This window comes from Heterodontus francisci, chromosome 5 (genome assembly GCF_036365525.1).
Source record: "Heterodontus francisci isolate sHetFra1 chromosome 5, sHetFra1.hap1, whole genome shotgun sequence".
Taxonomy (NCBI): Eukaryota; Metazoa; Chordata; class Chondrichthyes; order Heterodontiformes; family Heterodontidae; genus Heterodontus; species Heterodontus francisci.
The window spans coordinates 165,933,623-165,954,631 of NC_090375.1; the positions used below are offsets into that span (position 1 = coordinate 165,933,623).

A 21,009-nucleotide genomic window follows, 5' to 3' on the forward strand; every position below is an offset into this window, starting at 1 on the left:
CTGTAGACAGAGCTACGCGATCCCACAACCAACGGATTAGATCAAAGGTCTGCAGTCCTGCCACATTCAGTCATGAATGTTGGTGGACAATTAAACAACTAAGTGGAGGAGAAGACTCCAAAAACATCCCCATCCTCAATGATGGGAGAGCCCAGCACATCAGTGTAAAAGACAAAACTGAAGCATTTGCAACCATCTTCAGCTTGAAATGCCAAGTGGATGATGCATCTTGGCCTCCTCCTAAGGTCGCCACCATCATAGATGTCAGTCTTCAGCCAATTCAATTCACCCCATGTGAAACCAAGAAGCAGCTGAAAGCACTGTATACAACAAAGGCAATGGGCCCTCACAACACCCCAACTGTAGTACTGAAGACTTGTGCTTCAGAACTAGCCACACCCTTAGCCAAGCTGTTCTAGTACAGATACAACACGGCATCTACCCAACAATGTGGAAAATTGCCCAGGTATGTCCTGTCCAGAGAAAGCAGGACAAATCCAATCCTGCCAATTACCGCCCCATCCGTCTACTCTTGATCATCAGCAAAATGATGGATGGTGTCATCGACAATGCTTTCAACCAACTCTTGCCCAGCAACAAGCTGCTCACTGATGCTCAACTTGGGTTCTGCCAGGGCCACTCGGCTCCAGACCTCATTACAACTTTGGTCCAAACAAGGACAAAATAGCTGAATTCCAGAGATGAGGTGAAAGTGACTGCCCTTGACATTAAGTCAGTATTTGACCGTACAACGTCAAGGAACGCAAACAAAATTGAAGTCAATGGGATTAAGGGGGAAAACTCTTTATAGGTTGGAGTCATACCTCGTACAAAGGAATATGGTAGTTGTTGCCGGAGCCAATCATCTCAAACCAGGCCATCGCAGCAGGAGTTTCTCAGGGTGATATCCTAGGCCCAATCATCTTCAGCTGCTTCATCAATGACCTTCCCTTCACCATAAGGACAGAAGTGGGGATGTTCACTGATGATTGCACAGTGTTCAGTACCGTTCACAACTCCTCAGATACGGAAGCAGTCCTTGCCCACATGAGGCAAGACCTCGACAACATTCAGGCTTGGGCTAATAAGCGGCAAGTAACATTTTTGTCATACAAGTGCCAGGCAATGACCATCTCCAACAAAAGAGATTATAACTCTCATGCAGGCCCCCACCTGCCAAGAATGAGGCACATATATTTCACCACATGGACATTAAATTTTAAAATTGTTACTGGGAAGAAAGGAAGGCCTATTACAAGGGGTTGTCAAGCCCCTAGAAAGACATTTTTCTCATACTAGCAGACAGTGTTGGAACAATGGGACCAGTCCCTGCCGCAATACACATAAGAGACCTTGTCAAACCAGTCGGTCACGTGACCACCTGCTGGCCAACTAGGGGAGTTTTAAATTGGAGACAGTGTTTGAAGACAGAAAGCTGTTTGCTCCTGGACTGACAAGATTTCTTGTGGCTGGCTTACCTCTCCTGTCTGCTCTCGTCTGTCTCACCAGCTTTGGAAACTATTGAAGACACATGAACTCCAAGATAGAAAAGTCTCCTAAGTGAACAAGGTTTAAGAAGAATACTGGGCCCCAATGAAAAGCAAGACCATATCTTCAATCAAGGACTACAGCGAGCTTGAAGCACAGTAACAAAAACTCCTCCTCAGAGATTGCCTCAAACCTCTCCACTATTTTCTTCTGCTCTTTTCTGTCTCAATTTGCATGTGCGTATCACGTATGTATGCTAGCGTGGGCGCGGCGTGTATCCGTAGGCGTTAACCGAATTAGAGTTTAAGTTTAACTTTTAATAAATTTCACTTTTCTTCTTTAAACCTAAGAAAGCCTGTTTGTGCTCATTTCCTTGCCTTATAATTGGAAAGCAGTGAACAAGGATTCACCAAGGGGGAGCTAAAGCACAGTGTGTTTAAAACGAAATCCTGTTACAGTAAGACCAGGTGACGACTGAAAGAGACCCCGAGACACCTTTCTCCTCTGGTTGTATCATAATCATCTCCCATTGACCATCACTGAATTCCCCCACCATCAACATCTGGGGATTACCATTGACCAGAAACTGAACAGGACCGGCCATATAGATACTGTGCCTAGGAATTCAGCAGTGAGTAATTCATTGTTGTGGGATGACCTTAAGAAGGGACCACCTTAAGAAGTTGTAAGTGAAGGTCACCGAAGAAAGTGATGTCGCATCACACGTGACCGGGAAATGTGGGTGTAGCCCAATAGAGTGAGGTGTGTTTAGATGTGGCTCGTGCAGTAACTTATATATATATATATAAATATATATATATATATGTTCTAGTTAGGTTATAATAACAACTCACCTTTTCTTCGGATATTACTTGTAGTGAGTCTTACAATAGTTCACTTATCAAAGGAAGAAGTAATACTACACTCATCTCCTGACTCTCCAAAGCCTGTCCACCATCTACAAGGCACAAGTCAGGAGTATGATGGAATACTCACCACTTGCCTGGACCACTCAAGAGGCTTGATGCCATCCGAGACAAAGCAGCCCACTTGATCAGCAACCCATCCACTTAAACATTCACTCCCTCCACCACCGGCACACAGAGGCAGCAGTGTGTACTATCTACAAGATGCACTGCAGCATTAGCCAAAGCTCCTTCGACACTATCTTCCAAACCTGTGAAGTCTACACCTAGAAGAACAAGGGCAGCAGACGCATGGGAATATCACCACCTGTAGGTTCCTCTCCAAGTCACAAACTATTCTGACTTGGAACTATATCACAGTTCCTTCACTGTCGCTGGTCAAAATCATGGACCCCCCCTTCCTAATACCGCTGTGGGTTTATCTACACCACATGGACTGCAAGGTTCAAGAAGGTGGCTCACAACCATCTTCGCAAGGGCAATTCGGGATGGGCAACAAATATTGGCATTGCTAGCAACGCTCACATTCCAAGAACGAATAAAAGAAAAGCACAGCCTGTGAGTACACTTAAAAACCAATTGGAAAGGACTGCTCCATGCAACACTCTCCATGCCAGACCCCAATGAAACAAGGGAGGGACTCCCGCATAGACAGCCCTTCACTGGGGACCCCCACCTCCATTGACCGGCAAGATGGAATTTAGTGTAAGTCTAGCGATGGACATTTTCTAGCAGTCAAAGAAAGCTGTAAATGAAGGGTGGCTTGGATGAAGGAATCGAGAGCAGCATAATCTAAGTTTGCTGAGGACATTAAGTTAGGTGGCAAAGTAAACAGTGTAGATTGATGCAGAAAGTTGTGAAGGGACATTGATTTTGCAAGTGGGCAAAACTGGACAATGTGGGAAAGTGAGATCATCCACTTTGGACCTAAGAAAGATAGAGTTTTTTTTTAAAATAGTGAGAAGCTTGTGTCATGCAGGCACCCCACCTACCAAGAATGAGGCACATTAATTTTGCCATGAACATTGATTTTAAACTGTTGCTGGAGCGAGGAAATGACTTGTTAAACAGAGCAGTCGTGGTTGGAAAATACATTTGCATTTTAACAGACAGTGCTTGGAAGGACAAAGGACTATTCCCTGATGCATTCAATCTACAATGGACCTTGATCACCAGGTATTGTGTGTAAGAGGAGCATTACAGCATTACCAATCCAGGACTGGTTAGACCAGCTGGTCACATGAGTAACTGGCTGTTCAAGAGTCTTTTGAACTAGCCAGAGAAGATCTCTCCTGTCTGCTCCCATCTTTTTCTCACAAGCCTCTGAATCCACTGAAGACACATGAACCCCAAGAGAGAAAAGTCTCCTATAGTGAAAAAGATTTAAGAATACTGAGCCCCAACGAAAAGCAAGATCTATTTACAATCAAGGACTCTACAGTGAGCTCGAAAAACCGTAATAAAAACTCTTCCGATATTGCCACAAACTTTTCCGCTTTATTTTTATTCTGCTCTTTTCTGTCTCTATTTGCATGTATCGCGTATGCATGATAGCATGGGCGCATCATGTATCCATAGGTGTCAACCGAATTAGAGTTTAAGTTCAAGTTTAATAAATTTCATCTTTTCTTCTTTAAACCTAAGAAAACCTGTTTGTGCTGGTTTCTTTGCCTTATAATTGAAAAGCCGTGAACAAGGATTCACAAAGGGGGAGCTAAAACACTGTGTTTAAAAATAAAACCCTGTTGTGGTAAGACCAGGTGAAGGCTGAGAGGGACCCCTAGACACCTTTCTCACCTGGTTGTAACACCAGGAACTATTAATGATTAGAGAGATTTACGGTTCCAAATACAGAAATCACAAAAAGTTAGTGGGAAGGTGCAAAACATAATTTTAAAGGCTAATAGAATGTTGGCTTTTATCTCAACAGGACTGGAATACAAAGGGGTGAACGTTATGTTACAGTTGTCGAAAGCTCTGGTTGGACCCCAACTGGATTACTGCATTCAGTTCTGGCTACTGCATCACAGAAAGGATATATTGGCCTTGGAGGGGATGCAGCATAGATTCATCAGAATGATTACCAGGGCTAAAAGGGTTAAATTATGAGGACGTGACATTGACTTGGCTTTAGATTAGATTAGAGATACAGCTTGTGAAGATTAATCATATTAACGAACGTAGTTGGTCTTTTTGAGGAGATAACAAATATGGTAGACGAGGGAACATCTTCAGACATTATTTAGATGGACTTCCAGACAAGGGAAGATCTACAGACATTACTGATATGGACTTCCAGAAGGCACATGATAAGATTCCACAAAAGAGACTTAAAGGAAATGAGGGCATATTGAATTGGAGGCAGTCTATTGCCATTATGCAGAGAGTAGAGATAATGAGTTTTTACTCAAATTGGCAGGTTGTGCTTAGTGTCCCCCCCACCCCCCGCCCCCCCAGGAATCTGTAGCTTTTCACTATATTTATAAGTGACTTCGATAAAGGAATAGAGAGCCATATAACCCATGTTTGCCGACAACACCAAGTTAAGGGGCACAGTAAATAGTGTAGATGAGACCAGAAAGTTGCAAAGGAATATTGATAGATTAAATGAGTGGGAAAAATTGTGACAGATGGAGTTCAATGTGGAGAAGTGTGAGGTCATCCACTTTGGTGAGAATTTAGGAACTGTGGAGGAGGAGAGAGATTTAGGAGTCCAAGTACAGAAATCACTAAAAGCTAGTGCACAGGTACAAAAGATTATTAAAAAGGCTGATGGAAACATTGCCTTTATCTCAAGAGAGTGGGACTATAAAGTGATCGATGTTATATTACTGTTATATTAAGCTCGGGATGGACTCCATTTAAAGTAGTATGCAGGCTTCTGAGCACCACAGCTCAGGAAGGATATGTTGTCCCAGATTCACCAAAATGATACCAGAGCTAAAAGGGTCAAATTATGAGGACAGATTGCATAAACTGGCTTCTGGTCCCTTGAGTATAGACAATTAGAGGTTATCTAATTGAGGTGTTTGAGATCATAGAATCATCAAATGGTTACAACTCAGCAGGAGGCCATTCGGCCCACCATGTCCATGCCAGCGCTCTGCAAGAGCAACTCAGCTTGTCCTCCTCCCCTGCTTTTTCTCCATATCCCTGCAAGTTTTTTTCTCTTCAGATAAAAATCCAATTCCTTTTTGAAAGCCACTATTGAATCTGCCTCCACCACAGTCTCAGGCAGTGCATTCCAGATCCTAACCACTCGCTGTGTAAAAAGGTTTTCCTCATGTAGCCTCTGTTTCCTGTGTCAATCACTTTAAATCTGTGTCCTCTGGTTCTCGACCCTTCCGTGAATGGCAACAATTTCTCCCTATCTACTTTGTCCAGACCCCTCATAAATTAGAACACCTATATCAAATCTCCTCTCAACCTTTTCTTCTCTAAGGAGAACAACCCCAGCCTCTCCAATCTAACATCATAACTGAAGTTTCTCATCCCTGGAACCATTCTCATAACTCTTTTCTGCACTCTCTCTAAAGCCTTCATATCCTTCCTAAAGTCTGTTGCCCAGAATTGGACACAATACTCCTGTTGAGGCCAAGCCAGTGTTATATAAAGGTTCACTATAATTTCCTTGCCTTTGTTCTCTATGCCTCTATTTGTAAAGCGCAGGATCCGGTATGCTTTATTAACTGCTTTCTCAACCTGCCCACCTTCAATCATTTGTGCACATATACCCCCAGATCCCTTTGTTCCTGCACCCCTTTTGGAATTGTATCCTTTATTTTAAATTGCCTTTCCTCATTCTTCCTACCAAAATGTATCATTTCACACTTTTTAAAATAAAATGATTAAATGAATTGACAGGGTAAAACTATTTCCTCTGGTAGGGAGTCCAGAGTAAGAGGCAGGACCTTAAAATTAGAGATTTGCTATTTATGGTGGTGGGTGGGTGGTGGGGGTGGGGGGGGGGGGTGGTGGGGGTGCCAGTCAGGAAGCATTTCTTCAGACAAAGGGTCAAAGGGTAGTGAAAATCTGAACTAAAAACAAAGTGCTGGACATACTCAGCAGGTCTGGCAGCATCTGTGGAGAGAGAAACAGAGTTTCAGGTAGATGACCTTTCGTCAGAACACCTTTTCATCAGAGAAAATTTGAACCTCTTTACCCCCAAAAAGTTGTTGAATCTAGCTAAATTGGAAATATCAAAACTGAGATTGATAGATCTATTTTTTAGGTAAGGGTAGTAATGGTTACGGAACCAACACGGGTAAATGGCATTAAGATACCAATCAGCCATAATTTAATTGAACGGTGGAACAGGTTTGAGGAGCTGCATGGTCTACCTCTGCTCTGACAACATTACCCATGAGAAGTTCAAGGCAAATATGTTTTTGCTAGTCACTTGAGAATTGAGTGCATCACTTTTGACTTCAAAAATTCAAGAAAGCTCTAAAGTGCTGGAAAATTTCACACTAAATCAGAGTCCAAACCAGAGTCCAAGGAGATAGGGAGTGATAGTTCTGGCATCCACCTGAAATGTTAACTTTGCTTCTCTCTCTCTCCCCACTGATGCTGCCTGACTTGTTGACTATTTCCAGCATTTTATGTTTTTATTTCAGATTTCCAACTTCCACAGTATTTTGCTTTTGTACTGTTGTGGAAGAGAGAAGGGGCCTCTTAAAACTCTGAAAAGTGGCATCGACTGGGTAGTCAGACTGCACCGTATGCAGTGCAAAGGATTTCTGGCTATGGTTTGAAGGTGAATATTACTGGATTAAAGGATTAATACCAGTTAAGGTGGGATATCAGGGCATATACCTGCTACTATTATCAGTGAGTTACTGTACTGTTGGTTGACTGTTAACTAATAGTAACAGTGCAATTTATGTGAGTTACCTTAGTTACTGGTTAGTTAATCACAATTCCTCCTGCCTCTGGCTTCCCCTCTGCAAACATGTCCTCCCAGTTCAACCCTCCAATTGCCCTTCTCTACACCTTCCCACGGGTGGCATCCGAGAACTTCTCACACACAGTGGCGGCACAGTGGTTAGCACCGCAGCCTCACAGCTCCAGCGACCCGGATTCGGTTCTGGGTACTGCCTGTGCGGAGTTTGCAAGTTCTCCCTTTGACCGCATGGGTTTCCTCAGGGTGCTCCGGTTTCCTCCCACATGCCGAAGACTTGCGGGTTGATAGGTAAATTGGCCATTGTAAAAACATTACCCCTAGTGTAGGTAGGTGGTAGGAGAATTGAGGGGAGGTGGAGATTTTTATTTAGGGATACAGCACTGAAACAGGCCCTTCGGCCCACCGAGTCTGTGCCGACCAAGAACCACCCATTTATACTAACCCTACAGTAATCCCATATTCCCTACCACCTACCTACACTAGGGGCAATTTACAATGGCCAATTTACCTATCACCTGCAAGTGAGATGTGAGAGGGGAAAATGGAATTAATATAGGATTAGTATAAATGGGTGGTTGATGGTCGGCATGGACTTGGTGGGCCGAAGGGTCTGTTTCAGTGCTGTATCACTCTATCAATAAAACCTTCAACCTAGTGAAATGTCCCAAGGCGCTTCACAGGAGCATTATCAAACAAAATTTTACACTGAGCCATGATATATTAGGGCAGGTGACCAAAGGCTAGAACAAAGGCAGGTTTTAAGGAATGTCTTAAAAGAAGAAATACAGGTGGGGAGCTTTAGGGACAGAATTCCAGAGCTGACGGCCTAGGCAGTTGAAGGCAAGGCTGCCAGTGGTGGAGTGTTTAAAATTGGGGATGTGTAAGAGGCCAGATTGGAGGAGTGCAGAGATCTCGGAGGCTTGTAGGGCTGGAGGAGGTGACAGAGATAGATGGGGTGAGGCCATGGAGGAATGTGAAAAAAGGTGTGAATTGTTAAATTAAGGTATTGCTTAACTGGAAGTCAAAGTAGGTCAGTGAGCACAACGATGATGTATGATCAGGACTTGGTGCGAATTAGGACACAGGCAGTAGTTTTGGATGAACTGAAGTTTATGGAGGATGTAAGATGGGAACCAGCCAGGACAGCATTGGAATAGTCAAATCTAGAGGTAGCACAGGCATGAATGAGAGTTTCAGCTGCAGCTGACGCAGGGACAGAGTCAGGCGATATTACGGAGGTGGACGTAGGCGGTCTTTGTGATGGAGTTGATCTCTGGTCCACACCTCATCTTGGGGTCAAATACAACATCAAGGTTTTGAGCAGTCTGCTTTAGTCTTGGACAGTTAACAGGGAGAGGGATGGAATTAGCGGATAGGGAACAACATTTGTGGCAGGGATTAAAGACAATGGCTTCGGTCTTCTCAATATTGAGTTAGAGAAACTCTCTGCTCATCCAATACCAACGTTGGACAAGCAATGTGATAAATTAGAGAGTGGAGGGGTCAAGGTGATAGTGAGGTACAGCTGAGTGTTGTCAGAGTACGTGTGGAACTAGACATTGTGACTTTGGATCATAAGAAATAGGAGCAGGAGTAGGCCATATGGCCCCTTGAGCCTGCTCTGCCATTGATCATGGCTGATCCTTGACCACAGCTGCAATTTCCTGCCTGATCCCCATATCCTTTCATTCCATTCGAGGGGCAGCATTTAGATGAGAAATAGGATCGGGCCAAGGATGAGTCCTTGGGGGCCCCAGAGTAATGGACCAGGAGTGGGAAGAGAAGCCATTGCAGGTGATTCTCTGGCTATGACTGGATAGATAAGAATAGAAGTAGGAAAGTGTAATCCCACCCAACTGGACGACGGAGGAGAGGTGTTGGAGGAGGATAGTGTGGCCAACCATATCAATGGCTGCTGATAGGTTGAGAAGGATGAGGAGGAATTGTTTATCTTTGTCAGAGTCACATAGTTGACTTTGGTAAAGGATGTTTTGGTACTGTGACAGGGCCAGAGACCTGATTGAAAGGATTCAAACATGGAGTTCTGGGAAAGATGGGCACAGATTTGGGAGGCTAAATCACATTTAAGGACTTTGCAGGAAAGGGAGGTTGGAGTTGGGGGCAGTAGTTTGCAAGGACAGAGGAGTCAAGGGTGCAAATTTGAATGGGGTGATGGCAACAGATTTGAAGGAAAGAGAACCATTAACAATATTGGCTCAGGAAGGGAAGTTCGGTGGTGAGTAGTTTGTTGGGAATAGAGTCGAGGAAACAGGAGGTGAGTCTCATGGACAGGATGAGCTTGGAGAGGGCGTGAGGGGAGATAGGAGAGAAAAACTAGAGACAAAAGTGAGTTTGGGGAGGGGGGGCCTTCAAGGAAGTTTGGTCTGGTGGGCTAGGGGAAGGGAGAGAAATGGCAGGCATAGCAAAACTTATGGTCTCAATCTTAGTTACAAAGAAGCCAATGAGCTCCTTGTACTTGTTGGTGATGCAGCTACTGACCTGAAACTGGGAACAAAGATGCACAATTAGAGGGAACTCAAGGTAGAAGTCATGTGATCACAGTATGCCAAGTGGTCAGAACACCGTGCCTCCACGCAGCACAAGAGGTTTTAGATAGGCAGTTCCCCAAGGGTGAGCTTAAAAAGTCTCACCAACCAAACATTGTCCCTTTTATATTCACTTAAGACATGTACCTACATACGAACTAGGAGCAGGAGTAGGCCATTCAGCCCCTTGAGCTTGCTCCACCATTCTATAAGATCATGGCTGATCTGTTTGTGGACTTAACTCTACTTTCCTGCCTACCCCGATACCTTTTGACTCCCTTGTTTGTCAAGAATCTGTCTCCCTCTGTCTTAAAAACATTCAATGACCCTGCCTCCAACACTCTCCGAGAAGAGTTCTACAGACCCACGACCCTCTGACAGAAAAAATCTTATTTTTAAACTGCGCCCCCGAGTTTTAACCTCTCCCACAAGGGGAAACCACCCTTTCAACATCCACCCTGTCAAGTCTCCTCAGGATCTTATACATACAGCTACCCTGGAACAAACTTTGGCTTTCAAGTTACCAAAGACAGCTCAAGGCACAAAATTAAACAGCCGCACTTCAAAAGCTTGGTCCCGCCTCACAAACGTCACAGAGAATTAAGTCCCACCCCTCTATTCTGATTTGTTGCCTAGTTGATGTTGCGTTCTCATTGGTGCGTTAGAAACGTCAGTCATCTTTAACCCCGCCTTCTGTTGGGGTGGAGTTCGTGATAGTTTTTTTTGTAGCTTCTCTTCCCCCATTCTTAATCCACTTGCAGTTGTAAAATACGCAGGGGCCCGTCCTTGATTCGACTTTATTTCACCCTCAATGTATTGGAACCAGCTTCCGGGCTGTTTGTAATTTAAATCCAACCACATATTCCACATCTCACTACCCCTCCTCGTATTCCCCGTACCTCGGCCTCCGCCTGTCCTTTTCCCGGCTCCGCGCGTCTGGTTGGTTTCGATGGCAACAGGTGGCAGTTGGGCGGCGCCGAGTCGGCGGGTCGCGGGTGGCGGCGGCGGCAGGCCGGGGCAGCTCGAGACGGCCAGGTAAGTTCCAGGCGCTGGCCAGCTCCGCGTGCTGACAGTAGCTGTCCCTCAGCAGGTGGGCGCCAAAACTGCCCTGCCCCCACAGTCAGGGCTCTTAGCAGATAGAGCCCAGTGCTCCCCTGCCTCACACACAAGCAGGTGCAGAGTTTTGCCCTGTGTGGGCTGTTGAGCCACGATTGATATTACTATAGGAACAAAAAGTAGGGTTGAAGTCCCCGGTCTCTAATCTTGAGTTTTCAAGGTGTGATAAATTTCAGTCACTCAATATTGTTTCGTTTCCCATCCATTTACTTAAGTGTTTTTAAAACATTAGCTAGTTGTGATGCAAAGATACTAATCATATTTTTAGTTTTATTTTAGTAACACTAGAAACTTCTCAAATTATGTAAAGTAGGATAAATAGTATGTATGTTCCTTGATTGAAATTACTTGATGTAAGAGATGCTGCATGCTCAAACTATAATGAACAGTTCAACTTCACGTTTTGTTCAGTTACTAAATGCTGTAATGTTTCAGTTTTGGCCATAAATGGACTCTGACTCTGCCTGCGAAGTCCTACCAGTTAGGTGGAGCAAAAGGTGGTAAATTGAGATCTGCAAGTCTGGTCACCATTGAGAGGTTGGTAAAAGGGATGAAGACTAGTTAGTAATATTGATATATTCCTGGCAAAATTCTCTTTTCCCACCAATATATTAGGTTTCCAATGTGTTTTGTTTCAGCCACTTAGTTTTACTGCTATACAGGGAAGTGCTGAGTGGAAGCTGTGCAGCAGGTCACTTATTGATTTTGCTACAACTGGTTGTGGTCTAGGAAATTTTTGATACCATACCAAATTAATATTGCATATAGTATAATTACTATATAATTATTATACAATAATTAGCCTATTTAAAGCACAGCTTTATGTATGCATCATCTTAGCTAAACTTATCAGTTAGAAGAATGTATAGGGAATTGTTTCACATCCCCATAGTCTCATTTATAATTATTATAAAGAGATCTGAAGTAGCTCTCGTTAACATTTTGTATTTTGTGACTGCTGGCTAGAGGCAGGCTGGGAATTTTCTGTCAAGCTCTCTTTTACATTCTGTACAATAAAAATTTTTGGGTTGCATTCCTTATCCATGATATCAAGGGTTTTACACAAAATATCTGCTTGCGGGCTGTCTCCAACTCGTAGATCTTGGGAATAAAACAAAGGTTGATTGTGAGTGTACAGATAACTTCACTTACAACCTTTAAGATTATGCATACTTCAGTAGATTACTTAGCCCTTTAAAAATATTTCCATTTTAAAAAAGATGTACAATGCATAATTCCAAATTTGACTGAAATGTTCCAGGGTTCCCATTTCCACAGTACAATGGAGTCCATGGCTTTCCATTCATTTGTTTGTTTGATCGGCCTGCTCTGCCAATTTAGGGAATTAGGTTCTTCTGCTTAAAGTTGAGATCCATTTATATAACACCTCATATTCCTTTCATCCTGCCAAGTATAGATGACATAAGAACAGAACTGAGAAATAGGAGCAGGAGTAGGACATTTGACCAAGCACTCTGGTCCACCATTCAATGAGAGAATGGCTGGTCTACCTCAGCTACGTCTTCGCATGTTCTCTCCATATCCCTTGATTCCCTTTGTAGACAAAAATTTGTCGATCACTGACTGGATTATACTCAACAACTGGGCATCCACAGATCTCTGCGGTAGAGAACTCCAAAGTTTAGCAACCCTTTGAGTGAAGAAACTTCTCATCTCAGTCCTAAATGACTGACCCCTTATTCTGAGACTGTGACCCTTAGTTCTAGACTACCAGGGGAAGCATCCTCCCAGTGTCTACCCTGTCAAGCCCCTTTAGAATTTCATGTTTAAGCGAGATTGCCTTTCATTCTTTTAAACTCTAGGGAATATAGGTCTAATCTACTCAGTCCCTACTCAGAGGACAATCCCCTCACCCTAGGAATCAATCTAATGAACCTTTGCTTCACTCCCACTAAGGCAAGTAAGAACACCAAATCTGTCCCCAGTACTGTAGGTGTGGTCTATTTAAGGCCCTATACAATTGTAGTAAGACTTCTTCACTCTTGTACTCCGATCCTTTTGTAATAAAGACTAACATATCATTTGCTTTCCTAAGTGTTTGCTGTACTTGCATATTAGCTTTCAGTGATTTGTGTACAAGGACACCCAGATCCCTCTGAATACCAACATTTTTTGGTGTCTCACCAGTTAAAAATCTGCTTTTCTGTTTTTCCCACCAAAGTGTATAACTTCACATTTCTCCACATTATAATCAATCTGCCACATTCTTGCCCATTCTATAGGCATATAAATAGTAAAACTGTAAGAGGGGGTGGTGCCAATCAAGGACCAAAAGGGAGACTGGCATGTGAAAGCAGAGGGCATAGCTGAGGTATTAAATGAACACTTTCCATCTGTCTTTACTGAGGAAGGGAATGTTATCACAGTCATAGTGAGCAAGGATGTAACTGAGACACTAGATGGGTTAAAAATTGATAAAGCAGAGGTACTAGCAAGGCTGGCTATACTTGCAGTTAAGTCACCAGGACCAGATGGGATGCATCTAAGAATGCTGAGGAAAGTAAAGGTGGAAATTGCAGAGATGCTGGCCACCATTTTCCAGTCCTTTATTGTGTGTATGGTGCCAGAGGACTGGAGAATTGCAAATGTTACACCCCTGTTTTTAAAAAAAAAAAGGGTGTAAGGATACACCTGACAATACAGGCCGGTCAGTTTAATCTTGGTGGTGGGAAAACGTTTGGAAACGATAATCTGGGACAAAATTAACAGTCACTCGGACGAGTGTGGATTAATTAAGGAAAACCAACAAAGATTTGTTAAAGGTAAATCCTGTTCAACTAATGTGTTTTTCAATGAGGTAACAGAGGGTTGATGTGATAAATTTCCAGAAGGTGTTTGATAAAGTGCCATGAGTAAAAGGGACAGTGGCAGCATGGATATGAAGTTGACTGAGTAGAGAATTGTGGTAGACAATTGTTTTTTGGACTTGAGGAAGGTGATCTCCAGGGGTCGGTATGAGGCCTGCTGCCTTCCTTGATCTGTATTAATGACTTAGACTTGGGTATACAGGGCACAATTTCAAAATTCGCAGATTACACAAAACTTGGAAGTGTACTGAACTTTGAGGAGGACAGTGATAGACTTCAAGAGGACATAAACTGGCTGTTGGAATGGACAGACACGTAACAGATAAAACTTAATGCAGAGAAATGTGAAGTGCATTTTTGTAGAAAGGACAAGGAGAGGCAATATAAACTAAAAGATAAAATTCTAAAGGGGGTGCAGGAACAGCGATCTGGGGGTAAATGTGCTCAAATTGTTGGTAGGTTGTGAAAAAGATTAAGAAAAGCATGCGGGATCCTAAGCTTTGTAAATAGAGGCTTAGAGGACAAAAGCATGGAAGTTATGATGAACCTTTATAAAACACTGATTTGGCCTCAACTGGAGTATTGTGTCCAATGCTGGGAACCACACTTTAGGAAGGATGTGAACGATTTAGCGAAGGTGTGTAAAAGATTTAAGAGAATAGTTCCATGGAGGAGGAACTTCAGTAATGTGGATAGATTGGAGAAGTTGAGGTTGTTCTCCATAGGGAAGGTGGAGAGGAGATTTGACAGACGTGTTCAAAGTCACGAGAGGTCTAGATAGAGTAGAAAGAGGAACTGTTCCCATTGTCAAAAAGGTTAAGAACCAGAGGACACCGTTTTAGTGATTGGCAAAAGAACCAAAGGAGACATAAGGAAGAACCTTTGTATGCAGCATTCTAGCATTTTACGTACTAATATCATGTTAACTGGCCTATAGTTCCCTGTTTTCTCTCTAATCTTTTTTGAATAGCAAGGTTACATTTGCTAGCTTCCAATCCATGGGGACTGTTCTAAAATCTAGGTAATTCTGGAAGATCAAAACCAAATGCGTTCACAATCTGCAGCCACCTTCTTTAAAAAAAAACCCTAGAAAGTAGGCCATCGGGTCCAGTGTATCTGTCTGCTTCTAGTCCCAATAATTTCCCTAGTACTATTTATTTTTCAATTTTTTATGCATAGTGGCGCAGTGGTTAGCACCGCAGCCTCACAGTTCCAGCGACCCAGGTTCAATTCTGGGTACTGCCTGTGTGGAGTTTGCAAGTTCTCCCTGTGTCTGCGTGGGTTTCCTCCGGGTGCTCCAGTTTCCTCCCACATGCCAAAGACTTGCAGGTTGATAGGTAAATTGGCCATTATAAATTGCCCCTAGTATAGGTAGGTGGTAGGGAAATATAGGGACAGGTGGGGATGTGGTAGGAATATGGGATTAGTGTAGGATTAGTATAAATGGGTGGTTGATGGTCGGCACAGACTCGGTGGGCCGAAGGGCCTGTTTCAGTGCTGTATCTCTAAATTATGTCTCTAGCTGGTTTACTCATACCTTGTTTCCAGTTTCTTGGTCATCCTTTGCTGAATTTTAAAATACTCCCAATCCTTGTGCTTACTACGCTTTGGCAACATTATAAGCCTCTTCCTTTCATCTAATACCATTGTTAACTTCTGTTAGCCACGATTGGACCACTTTTCCTGAGAGGCTTTTAATTCCTTAAGGGGGTGTATAATTGTTGCAAATTATGAATTATTTCTTTATGTTTGCCATTGCTTATCTACCATCATATCTTTTAACCTAGTTTTCGAAGATATATGGTTTGCTTTGTTCAGAATTAAGACCCTAGTTTCAGACTTAACTAAATCATGCTCAAACTCTTAAGAAAATTGTATCATTACTATTACTTCTCTCCAGAGGCTCTTATACTACAAGGTTATTAATTAACCCTGTCTCATTGTTGCTACGCAATTGTGCTTTGTTGAGAATTTTTCTTTAATCCACTGACTGGAGATCTGAATTTCTATTTTTTAAAAGACATTTTTAAAAAGACCAGCTAAACGATGACTTTGCTGGCAGATAAGATGGCTACCTAATTTGCAACACTGTATCCTGCACTGCAATGCTTGTGAGGAGGGAAATGACATATCTGTTCATGCCCCAGCAAGAACCAAGACCCAGGAAGTTTAAGGGAACTACCTGTTCTTTTTAGCAAGAGAGAAATACTGCTAACTGCTATGTTTGAATGACGAGTGACTGTCATGTGACAAGCCCCTCCACATCTGTGGTTTTAAGCTTGTGTCTTTCTGCAGCAGAGCAAGGAGAAACATCTGGATTTTGACAGGTGCAGACCCACATGGGGGCGGGGGTCTCTGTCTCTCTCTCCATTCCTGATTGAAAGCTTTCAAATCCCACCTGTTGACTGACCACCTTTGCATACTCCAGAAACCCTGATGGAGGAAATCATCCGCATCACGCTTTCCAAGAGACCCACTGAACGAGTCATCTACCTCTTCAAACTAAAAACCTCAGGACCACTGAGTTCAGCTAGAAGCCAGCCGAATCACCAAATGCCACAGACTGTATACCCTTTTTTTTTCTATGGATTTAATTAACTCAACCAATCCACCTTTCCCCACTCTAACCTATTTGTGTGTGTGTGATTGGTTCTTCTTACGATCGTAGCAAGTAAGTAATCGAGCACCTACTGAATTGGCAGTACATCCACTTTAAGAAAGAATTAAACCTTTTGTAGTTAAACGAGAGGTAAAAGAGGGAAACCCTTCGACCCCCTCCTCACTTCACCATAACATTGCACAAATTTAGATTTAAAATAGTCTACTCCCTGTTTGGTTCCTTGACATACTGATCTAGAAAACTGGTCTTGAGTGCATTCCATGAACTTGCCTCCTACACTGTAAATTTGGGTTTCCCAGGTGGTATGAAGATTGAATTCTCCCACGATTACTGTATTACCCTTGTTGCATCTCTAATTTCCAGATTTATGCACTGCCCGGCACCACAACTACTGTTAGGGGGCCTATTAACTATATCCATTATTGTTTTCTGCCCCTTGTTTCTTTGCTCTACCCAAACTTAATCTACATCTTGATTTTTTTTTACAAGCAAATATCTCTCTACTATCTTTTTCCAGCCTTTATTATTAGTGCAGCCCTTCCTACTTTTCTATTTCGCCTATCTCTTGTAAAAGTACAGTATCCTGAAATATTTTATTTCCAACCTTGGGTACACCAACCGCATCTCAGTGATGGCTATTAGGTCAAGTCCATTAATTTATTTCTCTGCTTTTCATCTCTGATCATAGGAAATAGGAGCAGGAGTGGGCCATTTCGCCCCTCGAGCCTGCTTTGCCGTTCAGACAGATCATGGCTGATCATCTACCACTACGCCATTTTTCCCCAGTATCCCCATATTCCTTGATGTGGTTATTATTCACAAATCTATCGATTTTCTGTCATGGTCGTGCTCAATGATTGAGCTTTCACAGCCCGCTGGGGTGGAGAATTCCACAGATTCACCACCCTCTGAGTAAATAAATCCCTCCTTATCTCAGTCTTAAGTGGCCTGCCCGTTATTCTGAGACTCTGTCCCCTTGTTCTAGACTCACCAGCCAGAGCAAACTTCCTATCCAGATCCACCCTGTCACGTCCTGTAAGAATTTTGTAAGTTTCAATGAGATCACCCCTCATTCTTTAAAACTCTAGAGAATACAGCCCTATTTGTGCACTCTCTCCTCAAAAGACAATCCCGCCATCCCAGGGATTAGTTTGGTGAACCTCCATTGCACTCCCCCTATGGCAAGTATATCCTTCCTTAAAGTTCAATCAGGGCAAATGCGAGGTGATGCATTTTGGAAGATCCAATTCAAGAGTGAACTATACAGTAAATGGAAAAGTCCTGGGGAAAATTGATGTACAGAGAGATTTGGGTGTTCAGGTCCATTGTTCCCTGAAGGTGGCAACGCAGGTCAATAGAGTGGTCAAGAAGGCATACGGCATGCTTTCCTTCATCGACGGGGTATTGAGTACAAGAGTTGGCAGGTCATGTTACAGTTGTATAAGACTTTGGTTCGGCCACATTTGGAATACTGCGTGCAGTTCTGGTCGCCACATTACCAAAAGGATGTGGATGCTTTGGAGAGGGTGCAGAGGAGGTTCACCAGGATGTTGCCTGGTATGGAGGGCGCTAGCTATGAAGAGAGTTTGAATAGATTAGGATTATTTTCATTAGAAAGACGGAGGTTGAGGGGGGACCTGATTGAGGTGTACAAAATCATGAGAGGTATAGACAGGGTGGATAGCAAGAAGCTTTTTCCCAGAGTGGGGGATTCAATTACTAGGGGTCACGAGTTCAAAGTGAGAGGGGAAAAGTTTAGGGGGGATATGCGTGGAAAGTTCTTTACGCAGAGGGTGGTGGGTGCCTGGAACGCGTTGCCAGCGGAGGTGGTAGACGCGGGCACGATAGCGTCTTTTAAGATGTATCTAGACAGATACATGAATGGGCAGGAAGCAAAGAGATACAGACCCTTAGAAAATAGGTGACCGGTTTAGATAGAGGATCTGGATCGGCACAGGCTTGGAGGGCCGAAGGGCCTGTTCCTGTGCTGTAATTTTCTTTGTTCTTTGTTCTTAGATAAGGAGACCGAAACTCCAGGTGTGATCTCACCAATGCTTTATACAATTGAAGCAATACATCTTTACTTCTGTACTCAAGTCCCCTTGCAATGAAGGCCAACATACCATTTACCACCTTAATTGCTTGCTGCACCAGCATACTAGCTTTTAATGACTCATAAACAAGGACACCAGGTCTCTTTGGACATCAAACTTCCCAACCCCTCGCCATTTAAGAAATACTCTGCCTTTCTGTTTTTTCTACCAAAGTGGATCACTTCACACTTATTCACATTATATTTCATCTGCCATGTTTTTGTCCATTCACCTAGCCTGTCCAAATCCCCGTGAAGCCTCCTTGCATCTTCCTCACAACTTGCATTCCCTCCTAGTTTTGTCATCTGCAAATTTGGAAATATTACAATTGGTCCCCATATCCAAGTCATTTATATAATTGCAAACAGCAGTAGCCTAAGCACTATTCCTTGCGGTACCCCACTAGTAACAGCCTGCCATCCTCAGAATGAGACATTTATTCCTATTCTCTGCTTTCTGTCTGCTAACCAATTCTCAATCCATCGCAGTATATTACCTCTAGTCCCATGTGCTCTAATTTTGTTTACTACCCTCCTGTGTGAGACCTTATCAAAAGCCTTCTGAAAATCCAAATACGCCACATCCCTGGTTCTCCTTTATCTATACTCCAGGTAACATCCTCAAAAAAAACTGCAACAGGTTTGTCAAACATGATTTTCCTTTCACAAGTCCATCTTAACTCTGCCCAATCATATCATTACTTTCCAAGTGTCCAGTTATCTCATCATTTATAATAGATTCCAGCATTTTCCCTACTAACATCAAATTTAACAGGTTTGTAGTTCTCTGTTTTCTCTCTCTTAATAGTGGGATTATATTTGCTACTTTCCAGTCTGCAGGAACCCTTACAGAATCTATTGAATTTTGAAAGAAGCATCTATTATTTCTATAGCCACCTGCTTTAGTACTCTGGAATGTAGCTCATCTGGTCCAGGGGATTTATCAACTTACAATCTAATTGTTTTTTTGAGTACTACCTCTTTATTCATACTAATTACTGTCAGTTCCTCATTTTTATAAGTCTGTTAGTTCCCCAATATTTCTGGGAGATTTTCTGTGTCACCTTCCATGAAGACCAACACCGAGTAATAGTTTAGTCTTTCCGCCATTTCCTCATTCTCCACCACAAACTCTCCGGTCTCTGCCTAAAATGGATCCACATTCGTCCTTGCTAATTGTTTCCTTTTCACATACCTAACGAAGCTTTTACAGTCTGCTTTTATGTTTCTAGCTATCTTAGATTCATAGTCTCTTTTCCCTTTCTTTATAAGTTCCTTTGTCCTCCTTTGTTGGATTCTAAATTGCTCCCAATCCTCGGGCTTACCACTTTTTCTGGCGACCTTATAAGCAACTTCCTTTAACCTAATGCAATGCTTAACTTCTTTTGTTAGCCATGGTTGATTCACCGTTCCTCTTGGGTTTTTGTGTCTTAGAGGAATGTATATTTGTTGTAAACCATGTAATACTTCTTTAAATACTAGCTATTGCCTGTATACTGTCAAATCTTTTAATGTATTTTCCCAATTCACCATAGCCAACTTGCCCCTCCTACCTTCATAGTTTCCTTTGATCAGATTTAAGACCCTAGTTTTAGATTAAGCTATATCGCTTTCAAACTTAATGTAGAATTCTACCATATTGTGGTTACTATTTCCTAATGGCTCCTTTACAACAAGGTTATTAATTGGCCCTTTCTCATTGCATGATACTAAATCTAAAATATCCCGATCCCGAGTTGCTTTTTCAATGTACTGCTTCAGAAACTTATCTCATACACACTTCAGGAATTCATCCTCCATAGCATTAGTGCTAATTAGTTTTGCCCAATCTATATGTAAATTGAATTTGCCCATTATTACTGTATTGCCTATGCGACATGCAGCTCTAATTTCCTGATTTATACTGTACCCAATTTTACCACTACTGCTGGACCTATACATAACTCCCACCGATGTTTGCTGCCCCTTGCTGTTCCTTAGCTCCACCCAAACTGATTTTACGTCTTGCTCCTTCGATGTAAGATCCTCTCTCACTAATCTACCGATCTTGTCCCTTACTAACACTGCTACCTCACCTCCTTTTCCTGTCCGCCTATCCCTCCGAAATGACGAATATCCCTGAACATTCAATTCCCCGTCCTGGTCACCCTGTAACCATGTTTCCGTAATGGCAATTAAATTCTACCCATTTACCTCTATTTGTGCCTTCAAATCATTTAGTTGCAAATGCTGCATGCATTCAGATAGAGTGCCCTCAGCTTTGTCTTAATATTATTCCTCATTCCAATCCTATTTGATATTTACCTTCATCTCGTCTGCCTTCCAATTTTGTTCACTACTTCTCTACTTCCTGTTACCAATTTTGTTTCCTTCCAATCTGAACTCCCTCTTGGGTTCCCAACCCCCTGCCAATTTAGTTTAAACCCGCCCCCCTCAACAGCACTGGCAAATCTCCCTGCGAGAATGTTAGTCCCGGTCCTGCTAAGGTGC

At 42.8% G+C, this 21,009-nt stretch overlaps 1 protein-coding gene across 9 annotated transcripts in view; it reads left to right on the forward strand.

Moving 5' to 3' along the window:
- The first annotated feature begins 10,575 nt into the window (after positions 1–10,575).
- fbxo15 (F-box protein 15) overlaps positions 10,576–21,009 on the forward strand; it is an 80,146-nt gene continuing 69,712 nt past the window's right edge. For 8 of the 9 annotated variants that reach the window (XM_068032328.1, XM_068032332.1, XM_068032330.1 and 5 more), the window contains exons 1-2: positions 10,576–10,898; positions 11,415–11,516. In XM_068032328.1, coding sequence (XP_067888429.1) covers positions 10,813–10,898; positions 11,415–11,516 — 188 coding nt within the window. In that variant the 5' untranslated portion in view covers positions 10,576–10,812. The remainder of the gene's footprint in view (positions 10,899–11,414; positions 11,517–21,009) is intronic. The other variant, XM_068032329.1, reaches the window with a different exon arrangement.